The sequence below is a fragment of the Rhipicephalus sanguineus genome, chromosome 11 (assembly GCF_013339695.2).
Source record: "Rhipicephalus sanguineus isolate Rsan-2018 chromosome 11, BIME_Rsan_1.4, whole genome shotgun sequence".
Taxonomy (NCBI): Eukaryota; Metazoa; Arthropoda; class Arachnida; order Ixodida; family Ixodidae; genus Rhipicephalus; species Rhipicephalus sanguineus.
This window is the reverse complement of record NC_051186.1, coordinates 82,019,211-82,033,864: the sequence shown is the minus strand read 5'-3', so window position 1 is coordinate 82,033,864 and position 14,654 is coordinate 82,019,211. Positions and strand designations below refer to the sequence as shown.

At 44.9% G+C, this 14,654-nt stretch overlaps 1 protein-coding gene across 2 annotated transcripts in view; it reads right to left on the bottom strand.

The window, feature by feature from the left end:
• LOC119373955 (protein phosphatase 1A) overlaps window positions 1-14,654 on the bottom strand; it is a 46,758-nt gene that overhangs the window by 22,771 nt on the left and 9,333 nt on the right. For both annotated transcript variants that reach the window (XM_037644018.2, XM_049410861.1), the window contains exon 2: window positions 2,979-3,318. In XM_037644018.2, coding sequence (XP_037499946.1) covers window positions 2,979-3,281 — 303 coding nt within the window. In that variant the 5' untranslated portion in view covers window positions 3,282-3,318. The remainder of the gene's footprint in view (window positions 1-2,978; window positions 3,319-14,654) is intronic.

Sequence of the window (14,654 nt, the reverse complement as noted above, 5' to 3'; positions counted from 1 at the left end):
CCATAAAAATTTCCACTGGCACAACACGTGCACTCTTAAAGGGGTCGTGAAAAGAAAATGAAGCTGCCCGGCTGTAATTTTCCCTGCTTCAACAAGGATTAGATATGCCGATTCCAAAATATTTCAGCGCAATATTCAGTCTATAATTAATGATGGCCATTTGAAATCGCAGTTTTCTTGGGCTCCTAAACGACTATGCGGCACTACCGTCCGCCATAGGCACTAATGTGTGACGTCACGCTAAGGAAAGTTATAAACACATGGTTAGCTTTCTTTTGCTCTAAGATTAAGAGATTTATAGGAACCTAGAAAAGAAACAAATAACGCAGCAACTTTAGCACTCTTGAGTAGTATACTGTGCAAGTACAGCCCTTGATCTGTTTGCTTCCGCTTTCAAGTACATCCGGGCTCAGTCACGTGTGTATCCTTGCCTTCGCTCGCACGGTGCAGCGTCCCAGTTTTTTCTTTCTGGTTGCGTTAGGTTGTGTTTTATGGTGTGTTTTGGGTGGCTTAGTCCTCGCTATGCCAACCATGTGTGTCGTCAGACATTGTGCCGTACAATTTATGAAAGTGGAAACAACGTTCGCTATCACAAGCTGCCGGTGTCACCAATCGAGATGATATGATGCTACAAATCTCAGCGAACTATGGCTCAGCAAAAATCGCTGCATCGCCATGTTTTGTCGACGACAGATACTTTTCATTGGCTGACTTAAAGTGACGTCAGCTGTACAGTTGAGGGGAACATGAGCTGGGAAATCATAATTGCGGTTTTATAGTTATTAAATGAACCCGGACGATGAAACGAGTCGAGGTATAGTATTGAATGGAACGGACTGGGATTCCGAATACACACGTAGTTGAAAATTTCTAGAAAACGTTTGATGACCCCTTTAAAGGACAACTCCGGCGATTTTTCGAGGTAAATGGATTTCAATAAAATTCGCTGGGTATGTTCCTTTTCACGTTCCCATCATTTATGCCAAATTACAGGCTGGAGAGGTACACAGCTTCATTACAAATGAATTTTATTGATTGCCCCGATTCTCTCCACCTTGCTTCCCAGAATTATTGGCAACACTGAGCGTGACGCCATTTTTGGCGAACCAGAAGTGACGAAACTGAGGTGCCACTACAGCGTCTGCTATCCACAAGACAACAACTGTGTGCGTTTGGCCAGCACTTCGTTGGCTGGACGTGCGAATTTCAGTTCCTTTGTGCTTTGTGGGCGTGCGTGCAATAGGCAAGTGGTGTTGCATTGTGGGCTGCACACGATTCCCCGTATAATTACCTTGACAGCCACGAAACACTCGCACCTAATGATAACAATAATATCTGGGGGTTTAACATCCCGAAACCACGATATGATTATGAGGGACGCTGTAGTGGAGGGCTCCAAAAATTTCGACCACCTGGGGTTCTTTAACATGCACCTAAATCTAAGTACACAGGCCTCAAACATTTTCACTTCCATTGAAAATGCAGTCACTGCGGCCGGGACTCGATCCCGCGACCTTCGGGTCAGCAGTCGAGCGCCATAATCAATAGACGACCGCACCTAACAATCACCCCGCGTGTTCATGTTAGAGTGTTTTAGCCAGCAGGGCCGGTCTACTGCACGGAAAGTGCAGTAATATGGTACCGCCTGAAGAGCGCACATGCATGAACATTACCGTACGGAGACACTTTCCGTAACGCACACAGGGTGCACCATGACCGGGCCTATCGGTATACGGTGAGCTGCGCATCGTGCAAAAGGTGGCTCGTACTTGGCTTATATTAAATTCCTTCGACCCTACTATGTCATGTTGAACGCCATTATTGCCAAACTTATGCACTCTTCCCATAGCAATATTAAGAAGCTTTAGTTAGTCCACAAACTCCTCAGGGATAGAATTTTACACGATTGCAGCCCCCCCGAACTTGAGCCACCTGGACAGGTGGTGCCATCTGGCAGTGGAATGCGCAACCAGGCACGCAAATAGCCTAAACAGGCGTGTTATACTTCATCGAAGAGGAATGGCGATTTGAGTTGGCCTCCAAATGCGCCCGAATCACAGCTGTCATTTTCCGACAGCCCCAAGGAGCTTGTGCACGTGGTACGGTCACTCACAGACATGGTATGGCTGTTGCAACGGGGTCACCTTTCCCCTGAGCGTCTGCTCTTCGCCGCTTTCGCAACTTTCATACTACGTGCTGGCGGGACCGGCATGCCTTGCACAATTTCCGTTTTTTTGCCGACTTATACGTCACGCAAGGACAGTACTGCTCGGTTGGGTTTCGGTTTCGGTGTTGCGCTTTGTTGCTTATTTAAAATTACTGTCCAATTTGCAGAGTATTTCTGCTATCGGACCCGTGAAAGGAGCGTATCAGGAACATAAAAGCACCATTACTTTGACATGGTCAAAAAATCGCCGGAATTTGGCCTGTAAGGTGAAACCCTTATATGCCTCATCAAACAAAAAGAAAGTGACCATTGGTTTAGTCATTATCCATACGAATGGTACCAAAAATCATCATTATGTTGATCATCATTATCGAAGGTGATCATCATTATCAAATCATTAGCCATTATTATCATCGTCGGTGATAATGACGACTAATGATTTGATAATGATGATGATAGCCAGATAGCCCCACCGGAGGGCTCTCACCTTCGAGTTATCTCAGGCAAATGTACAAGGGACCCTGTGAGTTTCTTCCATCGTGTGTCTTTGTCGAAATATGACTGCTGCAGCCAGAATAGAACCAGCGTATTTTGGGTCAGCAGCCGAGTACCATAACCACTGAGGCACCGCAATGGCCTAGGGCTAGTTGCTACATGTTTCAGGGAGACTAGCGCAAAAGACAAAATACAAGAACGGCAACTGTGCTCTGATCCACCCTCTCTGATAGCCTCAAGGCCCCGATGCAGCACAGCACGCAGCACAGCAGAGTTCAGCCCTATCCACTCTGTCCCGGCAACAGGCACCACTGACCTCGCCGATGTCTGAGGCGGCGGCCACCGTTTGGGCCACCGTTTGGGCAAACTCGTCCGTTTGGATGATGGCGTCCAGCAGGTTCTGAGCGCAGTGGGCCGAGACACGGGCGCCCGCATGCCCGTCGAAGACGGCAAAGAAGCTCCAGCGGTCGAGGCCGCAGGGCAACCCAACCATCGCGCAGTGAGCATCCTCCATCTCGACGCGCCAGCCCTGCATGCTGGCCAGCGCGTAGCGCAGCCCATTGCCCTGGCCACCCTCGGTGTGCTTCTCCACCTTGGGCTTGTCCAGGAAGGCACCCATCCTTCCACTGCTGAAGAGCCGCCGCTTGGACGGGCCCCTGCACATGGGAAGGCACAAGCCTGTTAACATTTTGCGTAACAACACAAAGCTTTCCTTGAAATGCATGAAGAGGTCATAAACCACCCCTTGTGTCTGGTGAAAACAACACAGCGAGGCGGAAGCAGGCGCTGCTTTGAACGGCTCAGCAAAATCTTAGTCATGCACAGCAAGAAGAGTTCACAAGCAGAGCATGAAGTTGCAACTTTCTCAGTGCCCTCTCTCAGAGGGCCATCATACGGCAGACTTTGCATCACACAGAAGGTTGCTGCTATTGGCCCATAGTTGGCATAAAGCAACAGTGGCGTTTGGATCAAATGCACTTCTTGCCATGGGTGACGAACTCTATAGTATGTTAGAATTACATAGTAGTGTTGCTGCTATTGGCCCCTAGTTGGCATAAAGCAAGAGCGACGTTTGGATCAAATGCGCTTCTTGCCACGGGGCGCCGCCACGTATAGGGTGACGCACTCTATAGTGTGTTAGAAGTACACAGTAGTGACACTTGCTCATGCTGGAGTAATGTGGGGAGGGAGCGAATGCGTTTCATAAAGTGCACGTGACATTAGCTTCGTTCCCCCTTGTCATCTCTTCATGCATAGCTTCCAGCACGCTCGTCGAAATGAGAGAAGCGAGAAAGCGCATACAGTGTGTGAAAATTCCCATCACTCTGCTCGTACTTGACAAATTTGAAAAAATTTTGTGGCGATCGATTCGTGAGGCAATGAACTCAGATACTTAGGTCAATCGATCACTACTTAGAAAAGAGGTTCAGGACTCTTTTAAATCTTGTCAAAAGGAACTGTATTAGAACTTTTAATTTCTTATATTTGGTGCTCCACACGAACTGATATGCTGTTAAAGTGATGTATAAAGTATTAGGTGTTCTAATTCTGTGTCCTCCAAGTAAGTTTATTCATGTAATTGTTGTATGGATCCCTGTTACCATGTTTCTGCATACCCAAATGCTTATAAACATGTTTCTTTATGATTGTATTTCACCTAATAAAGTTCAATTCAAATTCTATATCCAATACTGTGACAAGGTAGGAGCTTAGGTTGATCGGCGATGCATTACTTAGGGTTTACATTAGTGTGACAGCACCCTGTACGCGTTCATAGAAAGGCAGGATAAGTAGATTTGACAAGCATTCAACTACCATCCAAAGCACGCCAAGAATGGCTTTACATTTCACAGTAATGCCTGTTGTAAGAAGAAACAGGGCAAGTGGCAGCATGAGGCATAAAAGGCAGAATAGGCCAGAGAACTCAATGCAGAGCTTGATAAAACATACCTAAAACATACACTTCAAATAATATAAAGTATACTGTCAAACTGTACAAGTATGCTTTAGGGCCCAGAGAGTCCCTTGTTCACAAAATTTCAGGACCAATCCAAGTCCTACATGGGTACCTCGTTCACAAGGAATCTGCACGGGTTTCATCAGAATGACATGTTATTTGGGCAGTACACATATCAGGCCAACAGACAGCATGATTATACTCTTGCTGGGGCCGTGTGAAATTGCACAACTGTGCTCCCCTGTACAATTGCACAATTTCACGTGTGCAATTTTATGCGCAATTCCCTGAGATCGAAGATGTGAGCATGTGTGCCTAATACGGGCATGTGCACGCTTTAAATGAAGGCAACAGTTTCCTTCTTTAAATGAAGAACAGACGAGGTTGTGACAGCGGCCACATCAGGACGCCGTAAGGTTTCGCAGAGGGATTCGTCAACTGCTGCAATGTAGCGGCTAAATATACAGGAGCTGGCGCGTCAATGTGGTAGGGGCATTTCTCAAGTAATAAAGCCAGGCACAGAATAGTGCTTGCATCACACGTGAAGAGTAGAGCTACTGCAAGATTTTTAAAAATGTGACGCTTTTTCCTTTTTTTTTTTCATGCTGGGAGGCTATGGTACGCCACGCACTTCTATCGAAGCAGCAAATGAAAAGAAAAGGAAAAAGAGGCAAGCGATGTGATCTTGACACTCCGAGTTTCACGTTAAGAACGCAATACATATATGATGACATCATTTTGAAGTCTGCTGACTTCATAGCGACTGTACAAGATAGAGAGATGCCAACGTTCGCTGCTTGCCACAAAGTGCTGAAACAACCAAGTAAGCAATCTCCGTCACTTGACACACACTCTTATAACAGATGTTTCTGCACACTGAGAAACCCTTGAAATCTGTCATGCATTTGTTGTAGTTATTTGAATACTTCGGAAGGTTGTCCTTGTGTTACTGCAGTGTATAATCATTCAACTACGCTACTACTAAATGCACTACATATCCTTAATTCTGAAATAATTTTGTTTTTTATTTATGTATTGCTATGTTTATTACCCCCTTCTGTTTTAAATGTCTTGTCTTAAAGGAGCACTGACATCAAATTTTAAAGTCAAGATGTGTCATTCATTCGATTGCTCGGTATGCATAGGTCTTCTTAGCCAAATTTGAATGGCGTCCGTCGCGTGGAAGTAATTTTATTTCGAGGGCAAACAGCGTACGAAAGCTCAATGGAAGATTGATCACGCTGCGACATTGACACTAGTGCTACGTAACAGGTGTGATACATTCCGCAAATACCATCCTGAGTGACGATACGTCAGTAACAATGACAACGACGATCTGAGTGTATTTGTTGTGCCGCCAACGCCAGACGACGCTTTCACTGGCTCTCACTCACAGCCAGTGGCTCTCCTTACTGTCCCGATCCGTGCCTGCGATTCATCGTGTCGTATCGACTGATTTGTCGTATGATCCTCAGCGCGAGCGAGATCAATCAGAGCGACTACGTGCCAGCACGTCGGGGAACGCTGCGTAGTGCGGACCTGCTCGTCGAGGCGCGGAAAAAGCGGAAAGTGCGTGGCGTTTCATTACACGTACGGTACACGCCAACACGACCACAAGCTATCAAAGTGGAGTAGCCTATAGATAAATAACATCGCTAACAAGTAACACGCATGTAGCGTTAATAGTGAATGGTAGTTCGTCCGTGGGGCCATCTTTGGGGCCATCTGGCGGCGCAAAGAAGAACCTGGCAAGCACAGAATTGTTATTGTAGAAACCTATTGTATTCTATTTCTCCGCTGGTGTGCATTCGCTATGCCGATATTCCATAGACCCCTTTGCGTATACCGGAATGACGTGCACGCTACAATTCTCTGATATAGCTAATTGAGACACACCAGCGAGTATGGCCCAAGCGCGCGTCCCCGGGCACCTCCTCGTTGCTGCTTGGAACGGCGACTATTTCTGAATCGCTGTTTTGCAAAGGGTCGAAGCAAAAATGATTCGCGACGTCGCGTATCGCGGCGATTCTAAGTTCCAGAATATCGTCTTCAACACAAGTCGATACTTTTGACGGCGACGACGCTGGTGACAAGGCATGACTGAACGTGCGCGCCTAGCAGACGAAATGTTAGCTGAGCAGCTGATCCTCACGTCACTCCTTTCTGTGGACAAGTGGTAAACTCGGGTGCGGTCTGGAGTTGACCGCGAGGGAGCGCTGCCAGCGCTAGAAAATGGCGGGCTTGCAGGCCGTTTTGAATGGTGCTAGATACCGGTGATATAAATCAATAAAACAGGTAGTTATTCGTCCCTCAGTTGCATTTTCGGTCGCGAATCGCTACTAGGGGGTAGATAACTACTCGTGGATGCAAAAATCTTGACATGCGTAAATTTGATGTCAGTGCTCCTTTAAGAAATGCACTGATTGTTATCTCCCCTTTTGTAATGCCCGATTATGCGCCCTCAATGATTTCTTTTTTTCCCGTTCCAAGTGAGTACCTTCATCTGGCTATTCCCTTATTTTTGTACTTTGATTGCCTCCGCTAATGCGCTTTGTTTCATCAAAGTGGGTTATTTTACAACTAAAACTTTACAATTTCAACAATGACACAAATCAGATTCTTTGCACAATGCAGACCGAATATTCGTGAACGAAAAATGCTTACTGCACCTGTGACCACAGAGAACCTTTGCAATGTTACTTCCACATCCACTGTTAAGAAATTTCCACTGTTAATTTCCACTGAAACGTCCACTGTTAAGAAATTTCAACAGAAGATAATGAGCTGGTTACGAAGGTAACATTCACAGCTGTCTCTCACAACCTTCACTTAGTGTGTTAATTTGACCCAGCCTTAATGAAAACCAGCAGATAATGAAGCCAAGAAAGGTAAAGGTGTAGTGAGCAATACAGACGATGAAGCAGCCAAGAAAGCAAGCCACAGCGTGGTAGCCCCGCGACCCGAGCTTGCGCTTGCTTGGATTTTGGCCTCTCAACGTTCATTCACGTTTGTACGTGAATAAACCACGTGACAAAGGGGACATTAATTGTGATGTTTTAAGTGTATTGTAGTAATTGTGATATGGACGTGAAGAAGGTAAAGTCTACGAAAAGACAACTTGCCGCCGGCAGGGTCCGAACCTGCAACCTTCGGATCCGAAGGTTTCATTAGCTGCTGGTTTTCATTAAGGTTGTGTCAATACTAATTCATGTGATTTAATAGCTTAAAACTACCCAGTTGGTTCTGTTGGACATCGCAGTGGAGAGCCCCGGATTATTTCAGACTACATTGGCTTTCACGCTCAACCACATTTGCCTGCCCTGACCCCACTTATGATCAAGGAGGTGCCTGCGCCCTTGGCTGGTAATCAAAATTTCTGCCTGCGCCCTTGGCTGGTAATCAAAGCTGCGATTGCCTGTTCAGTTGGTAGTTATCAATGACTCAGTGCCTAAAAAATCCTGAATAGAGTTTTGAAGTACTAAAGTGGCTAGGTGGATGATGATGATTAACTGGCTCTCCTGGCACAAGGGCCAATGGGCACCTGATGATGGCTTGGCAATGGCAGATGAAGGTGTGATAAAGCTGCAAATAGGCCTAAAGTTTGTCACTTTGTATAGTCAGATACAACTCAAGAAGGCAGGTTAGGGCTCACCCAGATGACCGAAGCACGACTGCCAATTGTGTCTGTGGCTAAAGAAATTGTCCCACGGATGAGCTACACAGTGCAGTCATAGGTTGTTCGCAGGCCCGTAGCCAGGAATTTTTTTCGGGGGGGAGGGGGCACTTGCTGAAAACCTTGACTTCTTGAAGAAAACACCTATTTTTATTATTTATTTTTGGTAAAAACACATACTTCAAAATTCCGGGGGAGGGGGGGGCACAGGCCCCTAGGGCCCCCATCCCCCCCTGGCTACAGGCCTGGTTGTCTGACTCACGATGTCTGTCTAGAGTACACACCCATTAGTACAGGCTCATATTCAACCCCCTTTGAAGAGGAAACGGTGCTGCCTTTTAAAGCTGTACCTGACTTTTAGTGTGTGAAAGATATTAAAAGCATTAACCATGAAGCATGCTATAAATGTAAAGTACACGGCTCAGAAATATCGTAAGAAGATGTTCGCCAATGGTTTGAGACTAGCAGAGTGCAGACTAGACTACGGTGGTTTAACATCTCCCTCAACTTGCACTGCGTTAAAGTAGCTGTAGCAGCAGGAAAAAAAGCAGAGGCACCTATATCTGCCCAGCCTGAAGGGCCGGCTGCCAAGAGCCGACTCAATTGGCCGTGCCACTAGCAGTTTAACCTCTGGACTCCATGTTGACACGAGCGCTGAGTCAGGAAGTGTGTTAACAAAGATAAGAAAGCACCACCTCACAGAGGGAAGAACACATGACAAAAAGGAAGTGCTCGAGAGGGGTGAAACTGCAAGTGTTTGAGCGGCACTGCGTGCACGAGGCGAGGCAAAAAAGTACTGCGGGGCTAAGAATAAGCGCGTTTGACTGCTGACAGATAAGACGGATAACGCAGCTGGCTCCTATGCTTAAGGTGACGCTAAATGCAAGATCTTACGAGCCCTTTTCACAATTTTAACGCTACCGTTCCCACCAGGCACTCTGTCAATGTAACCCCTCCAGGCACCAATTACGATGGATTGCCTGTCAATGCGTCAAATTTACACAAGTTCATTCGAAGGCAATCGATATCCTATTGCAATGAATAGAAGGTGGTAACATGATGCTTTGTGCATTTTTTCAGTAATAACTGAAGTGTAGTTAAATATCTATTCTGATGTCAGTCATGTTCCACTTTTGCATAAAGAGAATCAAATGTCATGCCTGAAATACCTGTGAAATTATGTTATATTTATTTCATGCGAACAAAAATTATACTTTTGACACGGCTCTTGGAAAGCAACACATTGATTGACTCGTTGAACATGGTAGTGCCTTCAGGAAAGCGATCCTCTGCAGCAATACACTGCAAAATGAAGTTATGTTGAAGATGCATTGATTACGTAGGAGGTAATAATAATAATGGCAGCTTAGCTAATTTCCGCAATTGGAGCGTACAAGCAGAGAGTTTTAGCAACTTGCAACGTGGGAAATGCAAGCATGGGTCTCGTGACAGAACCATGTGCAGGCAACAAGCCCAATGTTCCCCACTAACAGTTCCTGGCATGACTGGGTGAATGTTTGGCAAATATTAGGCAAAGCAAGCGCACAAGTAAGTCAGGAAAAAGATGTACTCAAATCAAAGCGGTGGTCGAATGTGTCCAAAGCATACAATCGAAAACAGAGCTCTGTTTGCAAGTGAGACTATTATGCAAACGCAAGGCATGACTGGACAGTAAAGAAATGTTACCAGTTTCCCTATGATGCACGACAACTAAGGGTGTACGAATAGTGAAATTTCATCTTGAATCAAATTCGAATCGGATAGTGCCGAATAGTGGCCAAAAATATCGAATAGTATATTTACACGAAACGTATACCGCCAGTTACAGCAAGAGAAAGGAAAAATCAGGGACGCTACGGTGTATGACAGCTTTATTACGCGCTTGTTCCGGGGGGGGGGGGGGGGGGGGGGTTCCAGCTTTTATGGGCGCGCAGGCATGTTGATACAAGAGCCATCATTCCAGTCAGTAGTGGCACTCCTAACCTTTAAAGGCTAACAGAAGGGGGTTCGGTAGCCTTCCTTTTTTTTCCCCCTTATCATTGCGCAATGCGGCTCATCTGACAACAGTAATGTTGTGCTTCATCCTCATGAGTGCTCGGGGACCAAAAACCTTCGGGAGCCCGTTTACAGCAGCGTTTTAACCCTTTCTGCGACAGGCATACGCGACCGAACTATGCAAGAAGTCCATGCCTTCGTTTCGGAAGCGAAGTTGGGAAGGACTTGACAGTTTTCTATTGTGTGTATTTTTTTACGTGTGGAAATGACATAATCTCCTTTAAAAGAAACATACGATTCGTTTTAAACCAGGATGCCGGTGGTAGTTTTAACGATGGCCTGTACCGACATTAGCGTTAGTTTTAGCCCCCCCACCTTAACCAAATTGCCCCATTGGCTTTTGTCACGTTTTAGATATTCGTCCTGTCAAATTATTCGAAGCTTCGAATACTAGCTATTCGTAAGTCTAATCGAATTATTCGATTAGGTAGTATTCAATTCGATTTTGAAACTTGAATATTCGCATACCCCTCACGACAACCCATCTGTAATGGACAAATACGGAGCAGCAAGAGAACAAATATTGTTGGTCCTTTCATTTGTAACATTGCAAATACCAAGGGACAAGAAACAGTATACAAAAGAGTGCCTTGTCTGACGTTTTTTACGATCATTATCCATCTGCGCGATTAATGTAACCGAGAGAAAAAACTCTATCCAACCTTTCATAATTTAACCTCAGACCCAATAGACATGATGTACTGTCCGTAGTAGCACCACTAGTGGGAGTCGAGTTGAGTGTTGTTCAGTAAAACAATTGCTATTTACTAAGCTAGAGAAGTGTTTGCTTCCCAAACATTTCACTGCTTTCATGTATGGATGCATACTGATCTCCAGAAATAAGGGTGAACAAGTAGAACTAACAGAGTGAAAGTAGATAGCAAACAGAATTGTTCAGTTCCATGCTCGTGCACGCTGTTTATGTACAAGTTTGCCCAAACATGCGCGCTCGCGAATAAAGTTTATAGTTTTCCTCACTCTGAAATGTAAGTTTGGGTTAACGGGGGGTTAAGGAGCTAGGTGGATTTTTTTCCGACAAAACAGAAAACAGTTTCATTGATTTTATTCGATTTTTCGGCAGCATTGAAGATTCTTTTAAAAGTAAGGAGACATGCTGTGGCGTCTTGCTAAAGTGCGTTTGAATGGTTACCTGATGGAGGAGGAGAGAACCTTCAGCTTCACGCAGTTACGAGGTCAGTTGGTTTTAAGCAGATCAGTCAATGTGAAGATGCCCGAACATGCTGCATTTCGTTGCTGTGTTATGGCATGAATGGAAAGAAAGTTGGAACAGTGCTACACGGTGACGTTCTGCATTAAATTGAGTAAGTATCCTGCAAAGGCTGTTCGACACGATCAAGAAAGCGTACGGCAATAATGCGATGCATAGTTCATGATTGTTCAGGTGGTACAAAACCATTACGTATGACCGAGAAGACATCCATGACGAGCAGTGGACCGGGCTCCCACTGACTTTGGTGACAAACGGTAATGTACCTTGTATGCATGCTTTATTGAGCGCTAATCAGCGTTTAGGTGTCCATATTGTACATTAATATTTGTAACCATTTGTCTACACATGTTATGCAATAATGTTTGTGCATGTAACATCTCTAAATGCGCAACACATGCAGAGAACTTGTGCCGAAAACTTTTAACCCTATTCCGAATGGAGACCCGAATGACTGTTTCTGTTAAAGTGCTGAAATTAGTCAACGGGGATCTAAACTTTTCGTAATGTAAACTTTTTAACACAAGCTATAAGGAGGACAGAGCTCTGGGTGAAACTGAAACATGTGAATCTCACTGTTCGAAGAAGGCATAGATGTAAAATACCCAAAACAAAATTCATGCTGAAAATTTCCAGTAACTGCACAGGAATCTGTCATAAGGAATTTTACCGTGACAATGGTAAATGCATGTGTTGACATGGAAGTTCTCCAATGACTTTAGCACTCAACACGTATCGTGCACATATCGACAACTCACGACAAAATTGATTTGGCACCACGGTGGTGCTCCATCGCGAGGCCTAGAAACAACCTAGAAGAAACCACATTAGTCTACAGAATCGTCCAGTTTCGTTGTTTCAAGCCTTGCACGGCTTAGTGTAAGCTTCGCCTGATTTTTTTCTTGTTTCTGGGGATGAAATGAATTACATGAATACTTTCTCACTTCAGCATGGTGCATCATCAGATTAACAAAATCAAGACGTACCAGATGCAACCGCACAACCATCTTCGTGCTTGCACATCTACTTCGAACAGTGCATTTAGTTATTACAGAACACGACACTTCAACCCTAACAGCCTGACATGGGAGAACTGAGAGAGAAATGCATCTGTGAAACATATTACTATTTACAAACTTTTTTGCTATATAAAGGCTAGCAGATTAATTGGAACAAAGCACGGCAAACAAGATATTGTTAATTTACTAATAAAGCATAAGAGGAATGCAAGTACCACAACCTTTGCAGAATGTTGACATGAACAGTAACCAAATGTCCTTAACCAGCAATGTACAATACGACTAACGAAAATCAAGTTTGGAGGTTTTACAAGCCAAAACTACAATCTGACTATGAAGCACACCATAGTGTGGCTTTCCAAGATCACCTTCGACTGCCTAGTGCGTCTTTAAATATTTTTTTTTTTGCAATGCACATCAAGCATGCAAGCTTTTTGCATTCCGTCCCCTTTCCCCCCTCGCCATCTCGGAGGCCATGAAGAGTCGAGACATATTTCTCACAATGCCTCACAGATGGCAGCACATTATCTAGCGTTTGCTGTTTGCTTGATCAACGCCTTCTCTAGAAAGCCGGCATTGGCTTGATATCTTTTCCGCTAGATGGACATAGTTGTCCATTTTTAGAGCTGTTTGAAAGTTTGTGTGTGTTTTTAGCGGCGATGGCTGCACTATCCCGGCCTTTTTCAACTGTAGTTTGATGGCCTCGTTAATGCGCCTACAAATCGCCGAATGGGCTCGTTTTCGTCGTGACACCTGCTTGTTACTTGCAGCTGCGATGTTACTTGCAGCTGCTTTTTCCGAAGCAGCTGCAAGTGACATCATGGCTTTGTGGTAGGACACCTGCTTGCCACATGAACGGCCCGGGTTCGATCCTCAATGGGACTGAAGATTTTATTCTTTATTTTATTTGCTTCTTTCTCGATTTTTCGCTCACGGACGATTTTTCGCTCACAACCAACGGTGCCGACACCGTCAGCCGTCGTCGACGCTGACACCGGAATTTCTGCGACACGAGCTCTTTAACGCTATCGCATTAAAACAAGTTGTGTACACAGATGCGTACAAAGCACCTCAAAGGGTTAAATACGCAACACCATTACGATTGCTATGTACGGAGTGCTAAAACTAGCTAATGTTGGGCACAGCAGCGCTTCGCCGCAGACAGTAAGTCATAGTGGCAGGTGAACAATACAGCTGTCTGAACACCGATTGCCTGGGCAATCAAGCGAATCCACACAATAGACCAACTACGACATGAGAAAGACCTAAATACCAGCCCACGCAGCATGAGTAATCCGGCAAAACAGGAAGTGCATAAGTGCCAACGCACACTCCAGCGACCCAGCAACAAGCGACATCGACCGGGGGGCAACGAGGAATACGTTTGCCAGTTATTCGCTAAGTGGTGAAAGCCACGTCAGAAACTGTTCGTCCTTATGATAATGGAGTTAAGGGATTGCCGACCCTTGATGCACTACCACGTATGTTTCAAGTTTATCATAGTCAATCGTATGTACATAAACAAATTTATATGTTATACACAGCATCACGAGGTCCCAAAGCAAACTGTCAGGGGGACAAGTGATGATGGTATGAACAAGATTCATTCATTGTTCCTGTCTCTTTTTCTTGTCTCGGTTTCTTCTGCTTTCTTTTGGTGCTGCTGGCATTTCCTTACCAAGAAGTATGAACAAGAAATGATAACAAATTGCAACCTGGAGGAAACAAATGATGACAAAAAGGAAATGGTTAGGAACTGTTAAAGTGCTGTTATGCAAGTAGTATCGCAACAAGTAATGAGGAAACGGAAGTGTCGAATAACAGAATTGACACATCCTCACTGAGCACCTTTAATACTATGCGTGTGTCACTCCCTCAAAAACTACTAGACGAATAAGCATGTTCAGTAATGTTGACCTTTCGCAAACATACCTAGTCATGCTGCTGCGGATTTAGTGAAGTACAGATTCCTCAAGAGTGTACCCACAGATGAACTAATGCAAGCATAAAGCTCAGTGCTGCCTCTAACAGCGCCACTCAGCCCTCAAAATGAATACAGA